The 23,365-nt window shown below is 36.1% G+C and overlaps 2 protein-coding genes across 2 annotated transcripts; one reads left to right on the top strand and one right to left on the bottom strand.

The window, feature by feature from the left end:
- Window positions 1-10,239: 10,239 nt before the first annotated feature.
- Window positions 10,240-13,098, bottom strand: LOC132559062 (uncharacterized). The gene is made up of 4 exons (XM_060223669.1): window positions 11,838-13,098; window positions 11,321-11,556; window positions 10,961-11,104; window positions 10,240-10,638 (listed from the first exon to the last, which is right to left on the bottom strand). Exons 1-4 carry the CDS (start codon window positions 13,096-13,098, stop codon window positions 10,240-10,242), a joined length of 2,040 nt encoding a protein of 679 aa, XP_060079652.1.
- A 1,322-nt stretch (window positions 13,099-14,420) lies between these two features.
- On the top strand, window positions 14,421-23,321 carry LOC132559075 (V-type proton ATPase subunit E-like). The gene is made up of 8 exons (XM_060223684.1): window positions 14,421-14,521; window positions 16,340-16,405; window positions 16,988-17,097; window positions 18,475-18,541; window positions 19,309-19,467; window positions 20,360-20,454; window positions 21,489-21,576; window positions 22,061-23,321. The coding sequence occupies exons 1-8, from the start codon at window positions 14,489-14,491 to the stop codon at window positions 22,121-22,123; spliced, it is 681 nt and encodes a 226-aa protein (XP_060079667.1). The 5' UTR covers window positions 14,421-14,488; the 3' UTR covers window positions 22,124-23,321.
- Window positions 23,322-23,365: the final 44 nt, after the last annotated feature.

Genomic DNA, 23,365 nt, shown 5'->3' with positions numbered 1-23,365 from the left:
TAGTGTAATGGAGATACAGCTGTACTGTAGTGTAATGGTGGATGGAGATACAGCTGTACTGTAGTGTAATGATGGATGGAGATACAGCTGTACTGTAGTGTAATGGTGGGTGGAGATACAGCTGTACTGTAGTGTAATGATGGATGGAGATACAGCTGTACTGTAGTGTAATGGTGGGTGGAGATACAGCTGTACTGTAGTGTAATGGTGGATGGAGATACAGCTGTACTGTAGTGTAATGATGGATGGAGATACAACTGTACTGTAGTGTAATGATTGATGGAGATACAGCTGTACTGTAGTGTAATGGAGATACAGCTGTACTGTAGTGTAATGGTGGATGGAGATACAGCTGTACTGTAGTGTAATGGAGATACAGCTGTACTGTAGTGTAATGGTGGATGGAGATACAGCTGTACTGTAGTGTAATGGTAGATGGAGATACAGCTGTACTGTAGTGTAATGGTGGGTGGAGATACAGCTGTACTGTAGTGTAATGGTGGATGGAGATACAGCTGTACTGTAGTGTAATGGTGGATGGAGATACAGCTGTACTGTAGTGTAATGGTGGATGGAGATACAGCTGTACTGTAGTGTAATGATGGATGGAGATACAGCTGTACTGTAGTGTAATGGTGGATGGAGATACAGCTGTACTGTAGTGTAATGATTGATGGAGATACAGCTGTACTGTAGTGTAATGGTGGATGGAGATACAGCTGTACTGTAGTGTAATGGTGGATGGAGATACAGCTGTACTGTAGTGTAATGGTGGATGGAGGTACAGCTGTACTGTAGTGTAATGATGGATGGAGATACAGCTGTACTGTAGTGTAATGGTGGATGGTGCTACAGCTGTATCGTAGTGTAATGATAGATGGAGATACAGCTGTACTGTAGTGTAATGATGGATGGAGATACAGCTGTACTGTAGTGTAATGGTGGATGGTGCTACAGCTGTATCGTAGTGTAATGATAGATGGAGATACAGCTGTACTGTAGTGTAATGGTGGATGGAGATACAACTGTACTTTAGTGTAATGATTGATGGAGATACAGCTGTACTGTAATGTAATGGAGATACAGCTGTACTGTAGTGTAATGGTGGATGGAGATACAGCTGTACTGTAGTGTAATGGTGCATGGAGATACAGCTGTACTGTAGTGTAATGGTGGGTGGAGATACAGCTGTACTGTAGTGTAATGGTGAATGGAGAAACAGCTGTACTGTAGTGTAATGATGGATGGAGATACAGCTGTACTGTAGTGTAATGGTTGGGGAGGTACAGCTGTACTGTAGTGTAATGGTGGATGGAGCTACAGATGAACTGTAGTGTAATGGTGGATGGAGATACAGCTGTACTGTAGTGTAATGGTTGGTGGAGCTGCAGATGAACTGTAGTGTAATGATGGATGGAGATACAGCTGTACTGTAGTGTAATGGTTGGATGGAGATACAGCTGTACTGTAGTGTAATGGTTGATGGAGCTACAGATGAACTGTAGTGTAATGATGGATGGAGATACAGCTGTACTGTAGTGTAATGGTTGGATGGAGATACAGCTGTACTGTAGTGTAATGGTGGGTGGAGATACAGCTGTACTGTAGTGTAATGGTGGGTGGAGATACAGCTGTACTGTAGTGTAATGGTGGATGGAGATACAGCTGTACTGTGGTGTACTGTTTGTGACCCTTCCACCGCTGGTATATTGACATGACGGGACGGTTGGATGTCCTGGTATGTTGACATGACAGGACGGTTGAATGTCCTGGTATGTTGACATGACAGGACAGTTGGATGTCCTGGTATGTTGACATGACGGGACAGTTGGATGTCCTGGTATGTTGACATGACGGGACAGTTGGATGTCCTGGTATGATGACATGACGGGACGGTTGGATGTCCTGGTATGTTGACATGACAGGACGGTGGGATGTCCTGGTATGTTGACATGATGGGACTGTAAGATGTCCTGGTATGTTGACGTGATGGGACAGTTTGATACCCTGGTATGTTGACATGACGGGACGGTTGGATGTCCTGGTATGTTGACATGACGGGACAGTTCGATACCCTGGTATGTTGACATGACAGGACAGTTGGATGTCCTTGTATGTTGACATGACGGGACGGTTGGATGTCCTGGTATGTTGACATGACGGGACGGTTGGATGTCCTTGTATGTTGACAAGACAGGGCAGTTGGATGTCCTGGTATGTTGACATGACAGGAAAGTTGGATGTCCTGGTATGTTGACATGACGGGACGGTTGGATGTCCTGGTATGTTGACATGACGGGACGGTTGGATGTCCTGGTATGTTGACATGACGGGACGGTGGGATGTCCTGGTATGTTGACATGACGGAATGTTAGGATGTCCTGGTATGTTGACATGATGGGACGGTTGGATGTCCTGGTATGTTGACATGACGGGACGGTTGGATGTCCTGGTATGTTGACATGACGGGACAGTTAGATGTCCTGGTATGTTGACATGACAGGAAGGTTGGATGTCCTGGTATGTTGACATGACAGGACAGTTGGATGTCCTTGTATGTTGACATGACGGGACGGTTGGATGTCCTGGTATGTTGACATGATGGGACGGTTGGATGTCCTTGTATGTTGACAAGACAGGACAGTTGGATGTCCTGGTATGTTGACATGACGGGAAAGTTGGATGTCCTGGTATGTTGACATGACGGGACAGTTGGATGTCCTTGTATGTGGACATGACGGGACGGTTGGATGTCCTGGTATGTTGACATGACGGGACGGTTGGATGTCCTGGTATGTTGACATGACGGGACGGTGGGATGTCCTGGTATGTTGACATGACGGAATGTTAGTATGTCCTGGTATGTTGACATGATGGGACGGTTGGATGTCCTGGTATGTTGACATGACGGGACGGTTGGATGTCCTGGTATGTTGACATGACGGGACAGTTAGATGTCCTGGTATGTTGACATGACAGGAAGGTTGGATGTCCTGGTATGTTGACAAGACAGGACAGTTGGATGTCCTGGTATGTTGACATGATGGGACAGTTGGATGTTCTGGTATGTTGACATGACGGGACAGTTGGATGTCCTTGTATGTTGACATGACTGGACAGTTGGATGTCCTTGTATTTGGTTGAATGACAAGTTAGTGACATGTGTTGATGACAAAACCTAATTACATGGTCTGATTTATATGGAACTTTTATTGAAGTATTACCTCTTCAATATAACTACTTTAACATATTCCTTTCCATATTCTTTTGTGATACTTAATTACTGAGAATGATCAAACTATTTTTCATAATTTTCAGTTTTTACTCTTTTTGATTAAGATATTCAACCATATTTTCTTTGACTAAGCATTTGATAGGGCATATGCATGTTGTTCCACTAAAGAATTTTTTAGAAATATTATTTCCAGGGATATTGTAATGCTTGTCCACAAGTCGATGATCATTCCGTCTATTTCACCATTTCTGGACAGTAGCGGCAAGTTCAAGCGAACCAATCAATCTCAACTTCACACACTTTTTCTTATCCAGGGTGCATGCTTGTAATTGCTTTTAAATCAAAAGGCCAAACTTCAAGGGAACTGTTGCTATAAATAGAAAACTGGTTCATTGAATCAAATAAGCTAAAACTTAATAACACAGTGTTTCCCTATCATCATAGCTTACAAGGAGTATTTCCAGATCACTGATACAATTAATAGAAATTCTTTTTGACAAAATAATCCCAGCTCTGCTCAATAACTTGTGTTTCCCTGATTGATCACAGTCCTTGGATAATTGACTGATTGTGGGATTAATCTTTTCAGCAATACATTGTTTCCAATACACTTTTCACATTTTTCACATTTGTTCACATTTTCACATTTTTAACATTTTTACAAGAAGGTAGGCAGAAAAAGCTCTCCAACTGTTGAAAAAAAAGTTTTTTTACATGAATTATCATTTTTCTGAAGTGCAATATAACACTGATAAGCCATAATTATGCAACGTGTTTCACTTTGAATACCATTGTGTTAACATGTAAAGCAATAAAGGACAGTTGATCAGACCTGGTCATACAGATAACAGCACAAGTGCTGAATTTAGTCATGCTCCGTTAGGACCAATGAAGTAGAGTGAGTGTTTGATGATCAAACACAAGGGGATAATTTATAACCTAGATGTGTGTCTGTCTTGTGTACTTTAAATACTTTCTAACTTATGAATACACCTGTACATAACATCACAAAATGCCTTTCTGTTTTCTCACGATTGTTTATAACTGATGATACATTATTGTCACATTTTTTCCATGCATTAAATTTGTACGTTGTTGACTCACTTTATTTATTCCACAGTAATGTCCAAGATCTGTTCTAACTGTCACTCATCCTTGTATATCTCCCTTGCCTTTTTAAGTTGACAAAAGAATTGGACCGAATAACACTAAATCAATGTTTTCTTTATGATTATAATGACTGTCCACTAATTCACCATATTTCCTGTAATCATGATGGTCCCCTAAGTTCGGTCTCTCTTATCCACCTCTAACATGACCTCCAGTTTTCTGCATGGCTATAAGGAAAACTCAAATGTCTGTTTCCATTACAACAGTGGAAGTTTACTTGAACAATATAAAATTAAGCAAACTTAACATTGAAATGTAACACTGACTTAAAGTAAATAACACTGATATGAAGTTAATGACAACATTATACAGAACACATGAAGTACACTATGTTATGTACTGATGATGTACAGGTTTAGAAATAAACAGTCTAAGGCTGCATAGTCTTAATGATAAACAAACTTAGTAGAGCAACAGTATGGAAGCACAAAGATAACAGGGAACTTCCCAGTACTAGAGAAACTTGTGTTAATATTTGGGCCTGTATTGAGCCCAGTTTGTAATACTAATTCAAGTATCCATTTATTGGTACAGTGATGTGTACTTATATCTTTCAACATTTGAAATATTTTGTCTCACTCGTGATTCACAGTAAGTGAAATCTGAAAAGGCACACAAGAAAGCAGGGTAACTAAAGGACAATTCAGAATTGTTACAGAATGTTTTGTATAAAGGGAGATAATCATAGGCAGAATGAGTAAGGTAACATACATTCTTAACTCTTACGAATTTCATGCATAATGTGTACGGTAGCATATATCCTTAATTATAACACAGACTGTAAGTATCATATGTAAGGTAACATATTAACCTAACACATAAATCACAGGTATAATGTATAAGGTATAACATAACTCCTACACAGATTGTAGATGATTGGTAAAATATATCTCTATATAGTCAGATACGTGAACTAATCTCTCACACCTGTGAGTGTAATGCACGTAAATTTTGAGCATGTGTATTATATCTTAGTAATCTATGTTATACAACAAATCACATATGTCACACTTATACAACATAACAACACCACACTGCTGATCATTGTTACCCTTCAGACAGATACACAATAATAATCTCATACTACCTAGTCGGATATAATACACTTCCTTAATCAGGGACCTCCCTGCCTTAATACATGAGCATTGAAGATCAGAATATCGCTGTGTTGTAAAGCACCCTATGGAGCCTTCAGTGTTACATCACTTGGTACCAATACAACACACTGTTGTAAATCACCCTATGGAGCCGTCAGTGTTACATCACCTGGTACCAATACAACACACTGTTGTAAATCACCCTATGGAGCCGTCAGTGTTACATCACCTGGTACCAATACAACACACTGTTGTAAATCACCCTATGGAGCCGTCAGTGTTACATCACCTGGTACCAATACAACACACTGTTGTAAATCACCCTATGGAGCCGTCAGTGTTACATCACCTGGTACCAATACAACACACTGTTGTAAATCACCCTATGGAGCCGTCAGTGTTACATCACCTGGTACCAATACAACACACTGTTGTAAATCACCCTATGGAGCCGTCAGTGTTACATCACCTGGTACTGATACAATACACATCTACAATGATCACATCAGATATTGTGCTTGTTTGATTTAACTTATGATCACCATTTGTGTTTATTATGAGGGTAATCACATCTCTAATATACCCAGGCTTGATTGTTAAACAATATTTATAACAAACAGATGGACATACACAAACAGCTTCCATACCATTCTCAAGCATCCAAAATACAAGATGATTGTTACCTACAGCAAGTTAATATTATGGAAATTATATATAATACATTTGTAAATATAAATAAATAATCAATTTTTTGGTCTTGAGCCATAAAAATATCTCACAAAACAAAATATCAAAAATATGCCATTGATATACAGTAAAATAAAAATTGGAATAGTTTTGATTTATGTTTAAACTTGATATAAACAAGTGGTCACATGGAATGATTATTTGTATAGACACATGTACTAATAATAGCTACTGTTTGTATGGACAGTATTACAGATGATAACTAGAACTGATATCCTGAGGACAACTAATACCCCTCACCCTCCACAGATGAAAGAGTTTACACATAAAATGTTTTAGTTTCAGTCCCCTCAGTGACCTCAACATTTTATAGTTTTCTAAATGACCTTGAACTTACCTAAAATTGGACCATTTCCTTGTAATGAAAAAAAAAAAAAAAAAGAAAAAAACCAAACAAACAAAGAAACAAACACAACCTGCATTCACATCTACATTTGCTCCCTAACATTCTTTTGTAGTTTCAGTGAAATTGGTTCATAAATTTAGGAGAAGCTGGCCAAACAAGGCATGTCCACAGATAGATGACGGGATGCACCGTAAGACCACCTGATTCTAGTATCCCCAAACTTCTTTGTGGGGGGTATGACTAATGTTATACGGACATAAGTATAAAAAAATAAGTTTAGCAAGTACAAAGAAACTATCTTGTTCTTAAACATTAAAGTCCCTAGATAACTTGCTGAAATAATAATTACAGTCACATAAATATTATGATTTATTGGGATGAATGACAATCAAATTTCATTAAATCCAAAATGTATCTTGAAAAGTGTCTGATGTCTTCAAGCATTTTCCTGAGGAAGAGAGCTTTAGTCATATCACTTTATAGGTGACCCTTTTGACCTTTAAGTTGGGTCATAGCAAATCTACCTAAGTGCATTTGACATCCTTTCATATTTGCACACAAAATGACAATTATAGTAAATATCTGCTCTATGATTATGAAAATGGGTCATATAAGGTGTTTGAAACATCAATATCTGACTCCAGTGACTTTGTTGGTAAGTTAGATAAGCAAGCCCATTGAATAAGCTTCAACCCAAAAAACTATGGACGGACAATGAAAAGATGACAGATATTATAACATGACACTTCCAAAGGTATACTGAAACATCTTAAGCTTATTCTACACAGACATTAACACTGACAACATATTTCATAATATATTGTCTATCAGTGTTCATTTATGGTTTTGTTCATAAGTATGATATTGATATAAGTTGTTACAAGGACACTGCATTGCTACTGATGACAAAACACGAAATCAAAGTTCATAAATGACAGCCCTGAATCTGACGGGAAAGTAACTAAAACAAGAAGCTAGATGGACTAGACAAACAGCAGTACATATACAAAATTCCTGGATATTAGTCAAAAATAAACATGGAACACTAGATTTACACTATCTTCATAAATCTTCATAAATATATCTAATGTATTTCATATTTGATATAATGGCCATACAGTTGTTGAAAGGATGTAACTGGCCATAACATCAACATTTTGTGTTGTGCTGGTGTTACTTAATAAGGAAAAATCTAATAGAAATAGACTTACAAAGGCATTTGACAGTCAAAATTTGTAAAACATTCTTATAAAAACATATCATTTGATTTGATACTTTATAGATTCACAGTATACATGAATAAGAAAAATATTGATTGATCACCAGCTTTTGTTTACAACCTTGGCCGTTAAGTGAATATAATTTCATCCTGAAATCTATAAGAGGAAAGTGAGCTAAGCAACACTTCTCTATCTATAAAGACTTGGTCTGTCCTATTTTTTTTATGTCTATCACTATAATATGTTAGTCAACTGTTTTCTCTTTAAATCAGATAAACACAGAAGGAAAAATTAGCAGAATGCACCACCAGATTTTCCACTAACGCTAAGGTAATGCACACGAGATCAGTGCCAATACCTTATAGAGATGGTAGAAAATATGAAGGAATGTTCTGTTGTATTGATGGAATGTTCTGCTGTATTGATGGAATGTTCTGCTGTATCGATGGAATGTTCTGTTGTATTGATGGAATGTTCTGCTGTATCGATGGAATGTTCTGTTGTATTGATGGAATGTTTTGCTGTATTGATGGAATGTTCTGTTGTATTGATGGAATGTTCTGTTGTATTGATGGAATGTTCTGTTGTATTGATGGAATGTTCTGTTGTATTGATGGAATGTTCTGTTGTATTGATGGAATGTTCTGCTGTATCGATGGAATGTTCTGTTGTATTAATGGAATGTTTTGCTGTATTGATGGAATGTTCTGTTGTATTGATGGAATGTTCTGTTGTATTGATGGAATGTTCTGTTGTATTGATGGAATGTTCTGTTGTATCGATGGAATGTTCTGTTGTATTGATGGAATGTTCTGTTGTATTGATGGAATGTTCTGTTGTATCGATGGAATGTTCTGTTGTATTGATGGAATGTTCTGTTGTATCGATGGAATGTTCTGTTGTATTGATGGAATGTTCTGTTGTATTGATGGAATGTTCTGTTGTATTGATGTTGATGGAATGTTCTGTTGTATTGATGGAATGTTTTGCTGTATTGATGGAATGTTCTGTTGTATTGATGGAATGTTCTGTTGTATTGATGGAATGTTCTGTTGTATTGATGGAATGTTCTGTTGTATCGATGGAATGTTCTGTTGTATTGATGGAATGTTCTGTTGTATTGATGGAATGTTCTGCTGTATTGATGGAATGTTCTGTTGTATTGATGGAATGTTCTGTTGTATCGATGGAATGTTCTGTTGTATTGATGTTGATGGAATGTTCTGTTGTATCGATGGAATGTTCTGTTGTATCGATGGAATGTTCTGTTGTATTGATGTTGATGGAATGTTCTGTTGTATTGATGGAATTTTCTGTTGTATTGATGGAATGTTCTGCTGTATTGATGGAATGTTCTGTTGTATTAATGGAATGTTTTGTTGCATTGATGGAAAAAAACACTGGACTTTAAGACCTTCACCATTACATTGTTTAGCTTCCATATGGTACTATATTTATCATTCTATAGAAAATATCCTCAGTTTAAGATTATTACAGTAGATTTGTAAAGTTACACTTGTACATTTGTGTATTCACTTGATCATGAACACTTTAACAATATTATTGCCAATTAAAAATAATTGTGTAGTATATCAAGGTGACCTTCTTCATGCAGGAACAATAAAACACAATTACACAGATTACTAAAATGTGCCACCAAAAAAGCTTACCAAGACAGATTACGTACATGATTCAGTGAAGACTCTAAGCGAAGCCTGAAAACTTGCTAAAACACAGAATCCATTTAACTGTTTACCGCTCTACTAAACACTTCTCCACATCAAAAAACATTTCTGTACAGCATTGTTTGTCTCAGCCTATATCTATATTGAACACAAGCATTCAGTTTCAACAAACTTTTCAAAACAAGTTGTTACAGTAAAGAGAATTGATAAAATTTTTACTTCCAACAACAACCTTGTTCATCAGTTACCTGATCAAACTCATGTAGTATGGTTTGACATATCTAGTAAAAATAGTAATAGCCTTTGGCTGTAATTTACTTAGTATTTGACAACAGAAATTCCAGCCCTCTATAATCATCGGCCCTCAGCTGTAAATTACCTTGTCTTTGACAACAGAAATTTCAGCCCTATATAATCACTGGCCCTCAGCTGTAAATTACCTTGTCTTTGACAACAGAAATTCCAGCCTTATATAACCACTGGCCCTCAGCTTTAAATTACCTTGTCTTTGACAACAGAAGTCCTAGCCCTATATAATCACCGGCCCTCAGATGTAAATTACCTTGTCTTTGACAACAGAAATTCCAGCCTTATATAATCACCGGCCCTCAGATGTAAATTACCTTGTCTTTGACAACAGAAGTCCTAGCCCTATATAATCACCGGCCCTCAGATGTAAATTACCTTGTCTTTGACAACAGAAATTCCAGCCCTATGGCCGCTAAGTTTTAGTTGTAATTTACCTAGTATTAGACAACAAAAGTCCTAGTCCTATAGCTGCCACTGTACAAGACAACATTGCTATGTGTTCTGGTACGACAAACCAGTGATACCATGGTTCTAGGTTTTGAATCTGGTGATCATCCTCATCACTAGATGAGCTGGGATCAACTATTGCTGTTGGTAACTGTGGTAGTTCAGCTGTGGCTAGTTGCTGGTTCTCTGAGAATGAGTTGTTATTTACTGACATGGCCTGTACAGACACTGCTGGAGGTTGGTCCGATGCAGAGATATTGTCAGGGTCAAAGTCCAAGTGATCAATAGAATCGGCACACAGATCTTCAAATGTATGAAGAGGTGAAACATCGTCCAGTGAGTCAGAGGAGAGACTTGAATCTGATGAACTCATCACTGCTCCCTATAAAACAACATAATGTGCTATTGTAGATTTTCAGACACTTTTTCTGAAAGGGTATTATTTCCAACTTTTACTTTATTTGTGTAAAAAAAAGATTAATTATGAAATACTTATATTAGCTTTCACATTTTAAGATGTACTGGTACATTTATCCAAATCTTGCACAAGTGATTTCATATTGTGTAGTACATGTATCTACATTTTGTAGGAACATTGCTGTTATACTACTAGATGTAAACACCAACGAAATGTTCAAACTTACCAATAACATATCCTTAGATTAGGTAACTATACAAAGGAAACTTAAAATATGCTGCCTTACCCATCCTCCCTGTTTGATGATAAACTCAGCTGCGCGGTCTGCTACAAGTCTGGATGTATAATCCACCAGGTTCCCGATTCCCTGGTGTCCATTCTCTACGAGCCGCCATGCCGCTTTCTGACCATACACCATCAGTAATGCTACCTAGCACAGGCAAATCATGGTACAGTAAAACACTTCACTTCTAACATCAATAACATATTCTCAAATGTTATAGTCTCCAATATCTACAACTGTTCCAATTTAAGTTTTCTCTTTTAAGGAAAACCTCAAGTGTATCAGACATTCTTTTATCTGAATATTAGAACACTTCAGAAAACTGATTTAGATATAGTCCATCTTTTTGAGTAAAATGCTTACCTGTTTCATTTCTGGAAGGTCACGGTCAAGGACACCTTTAGCAACATCACAAAAAGTGTCATAGGTGAGGTTTTGACTGTACTGCATCAGAATGGCCACTGATTTGTCCAACTGCTCTTCATACTGGTCCATCACCTCATCACCTATCCGTGCAAGGACCTTAGCTGCCTGGGTCTGGGGAGTCATTGGTGTCAGAAAAGGTGAATGGCATGAAGGAATTTTGCGACTCTTGATAGCTGAAATAAATCATTGGATAACTTGACATTGTGTGAAAAAAGGTTTGCATAAAGAGTTAAACTGTGACCTACATTTTAAGAAGAAATCTTTTAAATCAGTTCCACTGATTACTTACTGGTTTTTGTAATTAACATCTTTAACAGCTATATTATTTACATAATTGTATGAAATATAAATGGTTATACATTATCAATGTAGCATGTTCAGTTCCAAGTTACATTTTATTTTTCGTATACATCACAGATCATATCCTTCAAAGCAACAAAGGAAAGCCTTTTACCATCCTCTACTTCAGACTCTAGTGTTGTCATTTCATCCTCAATCTCAGACCTCAGGGATGCTGCAACAGCTTCATAGCGTGCAGCCTTGGAGTTAGGCCAGGATTGTGATTCCTGAATGTCCAGTCTAAGTTTAGAGCGGTCAAGTGATTTTATCCCACTGGTGTTGCTACTGCTTGCTTCCAGAGAAATACTGGTGGACACAGCTGGGTCATTTTCATATGTGCTGTCTAAATCCTCGTAATCAATTTCCAGGTCAATATCACTGAGATTACATGCAGACCTGGATCTAGCATCTAATTGAGAAGTACCATTAGATGGCATTCCAGTCTCAAGTACACTTGTAGCACCATCCTCAGGATTACATAATGTGGTAGAGTCAATGACTGTTTCATTTTCTATATCAGATACACTTTGCACTGTGGGTAATCTAGATACTACCTGGTGTAGATCTACACTCCCTCGCATACTATTCAGTCCTCCAATACTGCCCCAAAGACTGGACCCACCTGAGGTGTCCTCACCCTCATCATCTGCATCACTTGTGTAACTGTAGTCCCCGCTTACCTCACTTCCCATCTTAGACATAGTGTGTCGTCTGTACTGTGTTGGTGACATCATACTGCGACTTAGTGGTCTTTCTCTATCTAAACCATTTGTAGAATCAATAATGAAGCTTGTGTCAATACCAGGACTACCTTGAAAAGACTTGACATCATGGTTCCCATCATTTGCAGAACCTGATATTTGTTGATGGTGCATTGTATGTCTTCTCGATGAAAAAGAAGATTCCAGGCTAGTGTTTTCCCCAAACGAGTCATGTAATCTATCATTTTTGTGATTGATGTTGTCATCTGAATCTCTTGATTTCATCTGGGAATTACTTCCAGCTGTGCTCAAATCATTGTTGATTGCTCTGTATCTGTTATACCTGTAGTGAATGTTGTCCTCTGATACCCTCTGATAAGCCTGTCTGAAGTCTGTAAGCCTAGGCTTGTGACGCTTTGGGGGAGATGGTGGCATGGATTTTGATGCACTCCTCCTGCCATGACGATGGTGATCTGAATCTGAGGTACTAATAGGTGGAGTACCACCATTGACACTTCTTGGGCTAGTTAAAGACTTGTGAGGATTTCGGCTGATGAAGTTTAAGACTATAAATTTAGTCTCATAGTTGAAACTGTCTGGTGTCCCTGCACAACTATCTGGTGACCCAAAGTGTTGACCAGTGGAGGCAGCTCCCTGGTCTAACTGGGACATCATTTTCAGACAGAGGATTCCTGAAGATAAACAACGTTATTCTATTAATATTGCATGAAATAATGTTATTTTGACGATTGAGTACAAAAAAACAAAACAGATCAATTACACCATAAATTCCAATCCATTAATAATAATATTTTATAATTAATTTCTTTGCCAATAGTATTGCATCTATTTTCTTATCCATTTCAATTATAGATTTGGTATTAATGAGGCAAAATAAAGGAACACTGCATGTATATCCAGCTACTCATAGTTGCATACCATCTATGAAGAACTCTTTTTATTTACGGTTGAAAATAGATAAAATTTGGTCCATCAGAATGGAATTACTGATTAAACACGAAATTAATTTGCTTATGATTGATCATACATATATCTTCAACATTTTTCAACTTGTATTGGAATATGGATTTTGCGACATTGCTTTTATATTGATTATCTCCGTTGTTGTTAAATATAGTCACAAAAGCACCCATTTTGTATTTTTGATGAGAAAAGCAAGGCCATCACTTATTCTTTCTTTTTGTAAGAATATCAGTTATATCATTTGGAATGCATAACAACACCATCTGTCGGTTTTTAAGCTCTGATGCAAATTCGGGTGATCATTTACCAACTGACATTTAAGAATTCTAATGTTATCATTACACAGTGTCAAAACTTTTCACTAAAAGCTGTTTTTTTATTCTAATAAACCTTATTCTAATGATTTGGAAGCAATTAATGTGTTAGTGTTTTTTTTCTCTGAAGAATAAACAAATTTCATTAATAATAGATCAATTAAACTCAAGAAAAAGCAAACCTGTCCATGCATCCCCTTGTGTTTATGATAAAAAAAAAACTACTGGAAAATGAGTTTTACATACATAAGAACGTAAGTGGGACACTCTGCCTTACATAAAGATGACAATGTCTGTTCGAACCCAATGTCTGGTAGGTCATGGCCATGGTCAGTGGATAAAAGTAAAAACAATTTACACATCTCCTGTAGCATGGTCTCCTTTCGTTTATAGTTTTGCCAATACTAAAACATCAGTAGGGTTATCTTATCCTGGTCAAACCTATCGACGAACATAGCATTGGTTCATGTAGACAAATAGCCTCGCTCTTGCGTTAAACAAATCAGCTAATTATCAATATTATCGTTTTAGCTAATTGTGTACTAAATAAATAAGTGACAAATAACAGTATGAAAGGAGAACAACCTACTTTTTGTTTACACTTGTTTTTCCATCTTCCCTGTAGCTGACCAGATGAACACTTCCTATGTGTACTACGTCATCAATTTCTGCTTGTCACGTTGGAAGTCGGAAGTCTTTTTGGGACAGAAGTCGGACGGAGTCAGCTGCGCTTTAATTATAAAGTTTATTCAATTTAAACATTCAACATGGCACTCAGTGATGCAGACGTGCAGAAACAGGTAATTTTTATATAATAACGTTCAAAAATTGTCATAAAATGACATAGATTTGCTGTAAGCATCTTTAGCAACACAAGAATTTGTCATCGCTTATCTCGTGACATTGACAGTCTGTTCATTCTATGATAAAACTGGCCGGCAGATTTACCCTTTTAAAGCTTGAAAATAGTGAATTGTTATAATTCCACATTGAGAAAAGTTTTTTAAACGTAGATTTGTTGTTAATCCGCTCTCATATTAATGTTAATGCTGCAAATTTTGTTTGTTTTTATCCAGGTCATGATCACCTGCCTTTTGATAATATAAGCCTATAGCGACATATACTTGCCTCCGGTATTTCTCTCTAGTGCTTGGTTTGCGCGGTTACACGAATATTTTCATTATATCAAAGAAAACCATTTCATGCTAATTTTACATTGTTACACAGAAGAAGCAATAAGTTTAAAACATTTGAATTCAGGAATGGAAAATAATAATTATAAGGCATTAATTACATATGGAAAGTCAAGGCTCTAATATGTATGAATATATATGTGAAAGATGCTCAAATATATATGAATATATATATGAAAGTTTTTGATTTTAGTATATCATATTAATCCTTTGCACCTCTTTGACTATGATAAACAATTTTTGTTTAGATAGTTGTAGATTTTAGACATCCTTAATTTTTTTCAAGCTTCCAAGGAACAGTAATTTCAAAGGCTAGAAACAGTCGAAAAAAAATGTTTTAAACAGAAAACCAAGCTGACTAAAGTAGATTTAATAAGACAGAAAAAGTTTTGAGTAATTATAGGTAATCATGTGAGGTAACTGAAGGTGGTTGAAAGTCACATCGAGCAACTGTACATGTACAAACTGAGTAAAAACACAGATTTAGAATATTCTAAGTCTGTGGTGAAAAGCAGAGTTCTACAGGCTACATACTCTTTAATGTGTAACCAAATTAGCACATAGTAATCTTTAAAATTAGTCAAACTACAATAAAACCTCCACAAACATCTACACTTTTAATGAGGAGTTTTTATTTAGGACACCTTACTTTAAGTGAGGAGTTTCCATTTAGGACACCTTAATTTAAGAGGAGTTTCCATTTAGGACACCTTACTTTTAGTGAGGAGTTTCCATTTAGGACACCTTACTTTTAGTGAGGAGTTTCCATTTAGGACACCTTACTTTTAGTGAGAAGTTTCCATTTAGGACACCTTACTTTTAGTGAGAAGTTTCCATTTAGGACACCTTACTTTTAGTGAGGAGTTTCCATTTAGGACACCTTACTTTTAGTGAGGAGTTTCCATTTAGGACACCTTACTTTTAGTGAGAAGTTTCCATATAGGACACCTTACTTTTAGTGAGGAGTTCCCATTTAGGACACCTTACTTTTAGTGAGGAGTTTCCATTTAGGACACCTTACTTTTAGTGAGAAGTTTCCATATAGGACACCTTACTTTTAGTGAGGAGTTCCCATTTAGGACATCTTACTTTAAGTGAGGAGATTTCATTTAGGACACCTTACTTTAAGTGACGGTTTCTAGAATTAAGTAGGCATTTCCACACATAATTCATATATATTAAGGTTTTACTTCAGTTCAAATTGTTGCAAAAAAATATTTATGACATGAATTGGTGTATAATGACATGTTGCCTCTTGTTTCCTTATTTTACTCCATGCGTATTCCAAGTAATTACACAAATTATTGTTTTGTCCAGATTGACCTCTGAACAGACTTTTATCTCTCATGTAAGCTTTAGATTTAACTGTATGAACTAAGTTGCTTCTCTTGTTTAAATAAAAAAGAATTTGTGATTTGCTTTCAGATCAAGCACATGATGGCTTTTATTGAACAGGAGGCAAATGAAAAAGCAGAAGAAATAGATGCTAAGGTAAACTAGATAAGAATATTTTAATCTTTTATACAAAAATTCTTACATAAGTAAATAGATGTCTAAAGCAATTTCAAGTTGGAAATGATAATGAGTGGATGTATGACAATGAAATGGCATATATTTTGCTACTTTTTTTTGATACATATATACAGGCCTTGTATATAAATATATGTATGATAGACAGGCCCATTGTATTTGTATCACTAACAGGCCCTGTATGTTTATATAATGTCGTTGACAGGCCCTATATATCACTGACAGGTCCTGTATATGTATATTATATTATTGATAATTTCCTTCATTGACAGGCACTGTATAGGTTTCTCTCCATGTTCTATCACAAACGGGCCCTGTATAATATATCATTGACAGGGACTGTATATTAAATATACAAATTATTTGTATGTTATATCACAAAGACAAATTATATATTGAATTGTTATATCTTTATGAATTACCATTCCTTGAATTGTTGTATCTTCATCATTGATTGATGTGTTTTACTGTCTTTATAAATGACAGGATAAAAAATGGTTTTTAAAGCCAAATTACAATAAACACAACTGTTACTATATATAGGCCGAAGAAGAGTTCAACATTGAGAAGGGACGTCTAGTGCAGCAACAACGAGTGAAGATCATGGAATACTACGAGAAGAAAGAGAAACAAGTGGAGCTCCAGAAAAAAATGTAAGACTATCAATGTGTTAAGAGGTATAAGGCAAAAATATCAAATGTTGGAAATAAGAAATATTACTTCAGAACAAATTGCTGAAAATTTAGAAAAAAATTGTTACCGTCATTGTCTGGCATCGTGTGCCATCCATCATTAACAATTTACATTTTCGTCTTTTTCTCAATAACCATACGGCCCAGGGTGATGGGCCATTAGCATGCTGGGATGAAAGGGTACCAAGTTTGTTCAAGTTAGTGACTTTGACCTTTTTTGAAGGTCACGGGGATCAAATGTGTTAAGATCTTTAAACAACTTTTTTTCAATAACCAAATGATCCAGGATCATGATATTTGGCCATTAGCATGCTTGGATGAAGGGCAACCTATTTTGTTCAAATGAATGACCTTGACCTTCATTCACAGGGTCAAATATGCTAAACTACAACTACAGACAGCATTATCAGTTTTGTTTAATTGAAAATTAAGCCTTCAAACTTAGAAACAATAAAAAAAACCTTGCATATATCAGTTCTGTTCTGTCAGCCCCAGTGCTGGGACTGATGGACAAGTTCTAAAAATGTCCAAAGACATGAAGACCTCAAGTGACCATTAAGGCCCATGGGCCCCGTGTTTTTTTTAACTGTAAAACAGTATTATTGATTTGCCATTAATTCAGCTAAATATACACAGAACCAATTTATGCTGGTATAAAAATACAGAAATATTTGATATAATAAATGTATATGTCAATGGATTTCTTTGATGTTAGTATGTATACTCAATCTATGTTTATCCTCAGATTTAGTGATAAATTTTATCATTTTAAGTCAATGAATGTATACCAGTAATTAATAGATTGAGTCCGATGGTTTTAAACCATTTCAAAACAATTATGAGCAGTCATAATTGTTTTTTTTAACTGAAATTAATTTTGGACCAGAAGTAAATTCATTTTGTTAATTGGAATCCTCAAGATCATAATTAAGGAATAGAAAATTTGAATGTATAATTATTTCATTTCATTTATGAATAAGGTGTGTAATCTTATATTCATTTGAACAGTTCAATAAACTTGCAATCAGAATTGCATGAATACATCATCTATTTACAGTATAAGCCTGTTTTAACTATGGTGAAAATTCTACTAGCCACACATATTATTCTCGAGGCTTGACAAAATATCTTGATATCTTGTGTGAGGTTATGATCAGTTTTTGTTTGCAACATATTCAATACTTACCATGTTTTAAGATAAATGTATCTAGGGAAAAGTTCTAGTTAAATATTAACATGAAATACATATTAATTAACATTAGCGTTTGATCACAGAATTTCTCAGTCATGTCATGATTTATGTCTGTAGTATGATAATTCTGTTCTGTTGTTTTATAGTCAGAATTCCAATCTGCTGAACCAGGCCAGACTCAAGGTGCTAAAAGCCAGGGAGTCTCACTTGAAGGTGCGTTTATACATCATTTTAGTACTGGTGTTAGTGAAAGCTCTGTAGTAAACTACGTTGTTTCACTCACCTCAGTGTTATACTTTCCCAAGGTTGGTAGATTGGTTACAGGTTTTTTGTCTCCTTGACTCATTCTTTCTCGAGGCATTATCTGACTGACGAACGTCAGTGTTCTGGCAGTGTGAGGGAGCACCTGCAACCCCCTCATCTGGGGTGGAGCCATCTGTCAGAATATCCAAACTTATTAGTTTTAGAAGATTGCTCCGGAGCCTAATGGTGCCTTATCCTGTCAGTGTCTTAGATGGTGTTGTCTACATGGTACAAGTATATTTCTCCAAGTTTTGTCAGTAATATAATATGTATCTATGTTTGGCTGAACCTGTGTATATATGTGTATAACATCACTGACAGGACTTGCTGTTCATATGTATTATATCACTGATAGGCCCTGTATAGGTATATTTATTTATGACTGGTAGGCCCTGTATAGGTATATTTATTTATGACTGATAGGCCCTGTATAGGTATATTTATTTATGACTGATAGGCCCTGTATAGGTATATTTATTTATGACTGATAGGCCCTGTATAGGTATATTTATTTATGACTGATAGGCCCTGTATAGGTATATTTATTTATGACTGATAGGCTCTGTATAGGTATATTTATTTATGACTGATAGGCTCTGTATATGTATATTACTGACAGGGCCTGTAATATTTATATCACTAACAGGCTCTGTATCTCTGAATTATAATACTGACAGGCTCTGTTACAAGAGGCACAGACAAAACTGACAGAAATCACCAAGGACCGCCAAAAGTACAAACAGGCACTTGTAGGACTGATTGCTCAGGGACTTTATCAGCTGCTGGAGCCAACAGTTATTCTTCGATGTAAACAAGTGGATGTTGATCTCGTCCAGGTAAATAGAGCTATCTTGAACTGTAATGTGAACAACATGATGTCTTTCACAGGTAACTAAGCATCTGTAAGCTGGAGGATGTTATTCTCCTTCTGGTAAATCAAATTCTCAGGTGTATAAAGTAGGATGTCATTCTCATACAGGTAAATTTTATTCTCAGGTGAATAAAGTAGGATCTTCTTTTCATACAGGTAAATCTTATTCTCAGGTGTATAAAGTAGGTTGTCATTCTCATACAGGTAAATCTTATTCTCAGGTGTATAAAGTAAGTTGTCATTCTCATACAGGTAAAATCTTATTCTCAGGTGTATAAAGTAGGATGTCATTCTCATACAGGTTAATCTTATTCTCAGGTGTATAAAGTAGGTTGTCATTCTCATACAGGTAAATCTTATTCTCAGGTGTATAAAGTAGGTTGTCATTCTCATACAGGTAAATCTTATTCTCAGGTGTATAAAGTAGGTTGTCATTCTCATACAGGTAAAATCTTATTCTCAGGTGTATAAAGTAGGTTGTCATTCTCATACAGGTAAATCTTATTCTCAGGTGTATAAAGTAGGTTGTCATTCTCATACAGGTAAAATCTTATTCTCAGGTGTATAAAGTAGGTTGTCATTATCATACAGGTAAATCTTATTCTCAGGTGTATAAAGTAGGTTGTCATTATCATACAGGTAAATCTTATTCTCAGGTGTATAAAGTAGGATGTCATTCTCATACAAGTAAATAAATATAATCCTGAGGTGTGAAAAGAAGGATATCTTCTTTCTCATACAGATATTCTAATCCTGAGGTGTAAATCATGCAATTTTTACTAAAATACAATTCACTGTATGTTTTTGATGATTACTGTGTTAGGAACATTTCATTAATATTGTTTTATCTGTTTTAGGAGTGCTTACCACTTGCAGTGCAGAAGTATGAAGATGAAATAAAAAAAACTGTCAAAGTCAACATTGATAAGGATAACTACCTGGGATCTGAAGTGTAAGTAGATATCCTACATCCTTATTTATATAGATATGAGGGGAGGGGGTTATAAGGTTTTCAACTCGCGTGGCTGAAAGGACCAAGTGAGCTATGGCATATACAAGGGCGTTTGTTGTCCGTCAATTTTTTCTACAAATCGCAGCCATTCATGAACAGCTAATCAGATTTTGACCAAATTTTGTCAGAGGTATCCTTGGGGAAGAGCAAAACATTTTGTATAAATGGTGGTTCTTGGCCCCCAGGGGCCATAGACATGGAGTTCAGGGTGTGAAATGATTGGAATGATTTAATTTTGGCCAAATTTGGTCTGAAGCATTCTTTGGTGAAGGGGAATCATTTTTGTATAAATGGTATGTCTCGATAAATTGCTTAACATTAGATATGGAAAGAACTCTTATGTAATGACACCATGAATATATCATCAGGAGCACTTTACTTATAAATAACCACTAACACACAGTCCATTGGATGGAACTTGAAATGACTGCCAGTGTTTGAATGGTCAACTGACATGATAAAGATCCCTAGGCTGTTTTTAGTATAGTATAGACATACCTTAATTTATGAAGAGTAAGAGTAGGATCCCATTTCTTCTTCACTGCCCACAACTGGTTCTATGATGTGCCTTGTCAGAGCTAAGTTTGGGTTAAAATCTTCAATACTATTGTTTAATGATGGGTCTTATAGTATAGACAGCCCTTCTCTATCCAATCTTAGTTTTCCACTTTCTTCCATTACTTCATACTACTTCCTTTCTACTTTCTCTTTTTCAGTGGAAAGGCTGTGATAGTGGATGTAAAGCCTGTAAAGTTGAATTAGCTTACCATTTACTTTATATCATACTGATACTTTATGCTACAGGAAGCAGTGGGATAATTATTGAAGGACAAAGATGTATTTATTGATACAGAACATTTATAGACACTGATCAACTTATTATCAGGCATGACTTTACTACCAGACACATATGATTTATTTGCATTACACTAGACAAATGACCACAGGAGTTAATTTTGACAATTATGTTTCAGATGTGGCGGTGTAGAGATGGTGGCACATGGAAACAAAATCAAAGTAGAGAACATGCTGGAGAATCGCCTGCAAATGATTTTTGACCAGGTAATATTGGCTGTTGTTTGTTACTTAGTAGTGTGGGTTTCAAGTGAACTTGTCAGCTGGTGTATCAGAACTCTCCTGCACCTCGTCTGGTCAGGCAGGTTGATATTTTGATGGCACTCACCAGCATCTTGTCTGGTCAGTCAGGTTTATGTTATAGAACTCAGCAGCATCTTGTCTGGTCAGTCAGGTTTATGTTATAGAACTCACCAGCATCTTGTCTGGTCAGTCAGGTTTATGTTATAGAACTCACCAGCATCCTGTCTGGTCAGTCAGGTTTATGTTATCATGGAAATAACCAGCCCCTTGTTTAGTCAGTTAGGTTGATATTACAATGAAATTTTTAGTTTGTGCAGAACAATGAAACATAAAACTTAAATTTAGGTGGACTCTTATTTCTTCTGTTTCTAAGGTTATAATGTTCATATTGTTACAAATTACCCTGTATACCGTTTAATGACCTTTAACCTCTATTGTCTACTTTCAGATGGTACCTCACCTTAGAACTGTGCTGTTTGGAAGGAACCCTAACCGCCGATTTACTGACTAAATGTTTCTAGTCAATGACCATTCCACATGTGATATCGTCATACACTTAGCTATTCGGACAAACCATTATGACATTCGCTGACGTTGAATATCTTGTTTTTTTATCAGATAGAAATTGATATTGTGTACCAGGGTCTTCATTTCCACTTGATATGTAGGAGATATCTTGGTAGAATTAATTAACAGTCTGGGTGTAATTATTGTGGGGATTTTCTGAAACATCTGAGGGAATTTGGATGGAGGCTGTCATTATCATATATCTATGTAGAATGGGAGAATTACACAGTAGTATGGTCACCTGGCACTAGTCACACCTATATAAACCGGGTATCTTTTGTATAAATGTAGATGTTCTTTGTTAGAAATCTGTTGTGAGTAGATTTGGTAGAAACAACCATAAACTATCACCTGGACAAATCAAACCTTGTACTGACCAATCCATACTTAATGTGAGGGATGTCCTAACATGCCTAATTAGAGTGAGGGGCATCCTAACAGATATATTTTGAGTATTTAGGAATATTCTAAGGCCACCAGACTTGTGTTAGAGAAGCATCCCACCAGACTTCCTGTAATGAATGTATCACCTAACCTGTTGACTTGCATCAGTACATACAACTGCCCAAACTTGCTATTGTCTCTGTTCTGGAATAACATACAAGTCTCAATATTGCTGAAAAATACAAGTTATTGGTAGTTTTGTGTATGATCTAATGAAAGAATTGATTGATTTGAAATGAAAGGCAAACTGATTTAAATATATACATATAAAGAAGTACATAGACAGATACATATAGAATAGGTGACCTGTGATCATATGATCAGTGTATGTTGTAAGGTCATACAGGTGTTGGGAGTTTGAGTAAGTAATTTAAGAATGCATTTGCTTCAGAAATCCATTGTGCTCATAAAATGTGTTGACCATGTTAGAATCTGCACATGATGCATTGCGTCATTGGTAGATAATCCTGGACACTTGGTTGTAGTACGTAACTAGTGCGTAACTGTCGTACCATACATCTGTGATGTCAGCACTATCAAGTGCTGTAGTGTGTCTTGTATGTGAGCTGAACTTATAATCATGATGTATTAATTTCTGCAAGTACGATGATGGAATTTTACATAAATATCTACATTTTGTTGATTTTTGAAATTATGGTGATTATTATTTAATTCCAATAAATTATGTATACAAATAACACATTTTTTGTTGTTCTATAGTACCACATCATTTTCTGGAGTT

Source organism: Ylistrum balloti, unplaced genomic scaffold (genome assembly GCF_031769215.1).
Source record: "Ylistrum balloti isolate Yb309-2 unplaced genomic scaffold, AGI_CSIRO_Ybal_v1 Utg370852, whole genome shotgun sequence".
NCBI lineage: Eukaryota > Metazoa > Mollusca > Bivalvia > Pectinida > Pectinidae > Ylistrum > Ylistrum balloti.
The sequence above is the reverse complement of the archived record's forward strand: the minus strand, read 5'-3'. Positions and strand labels throughout refer to the sequence as shown.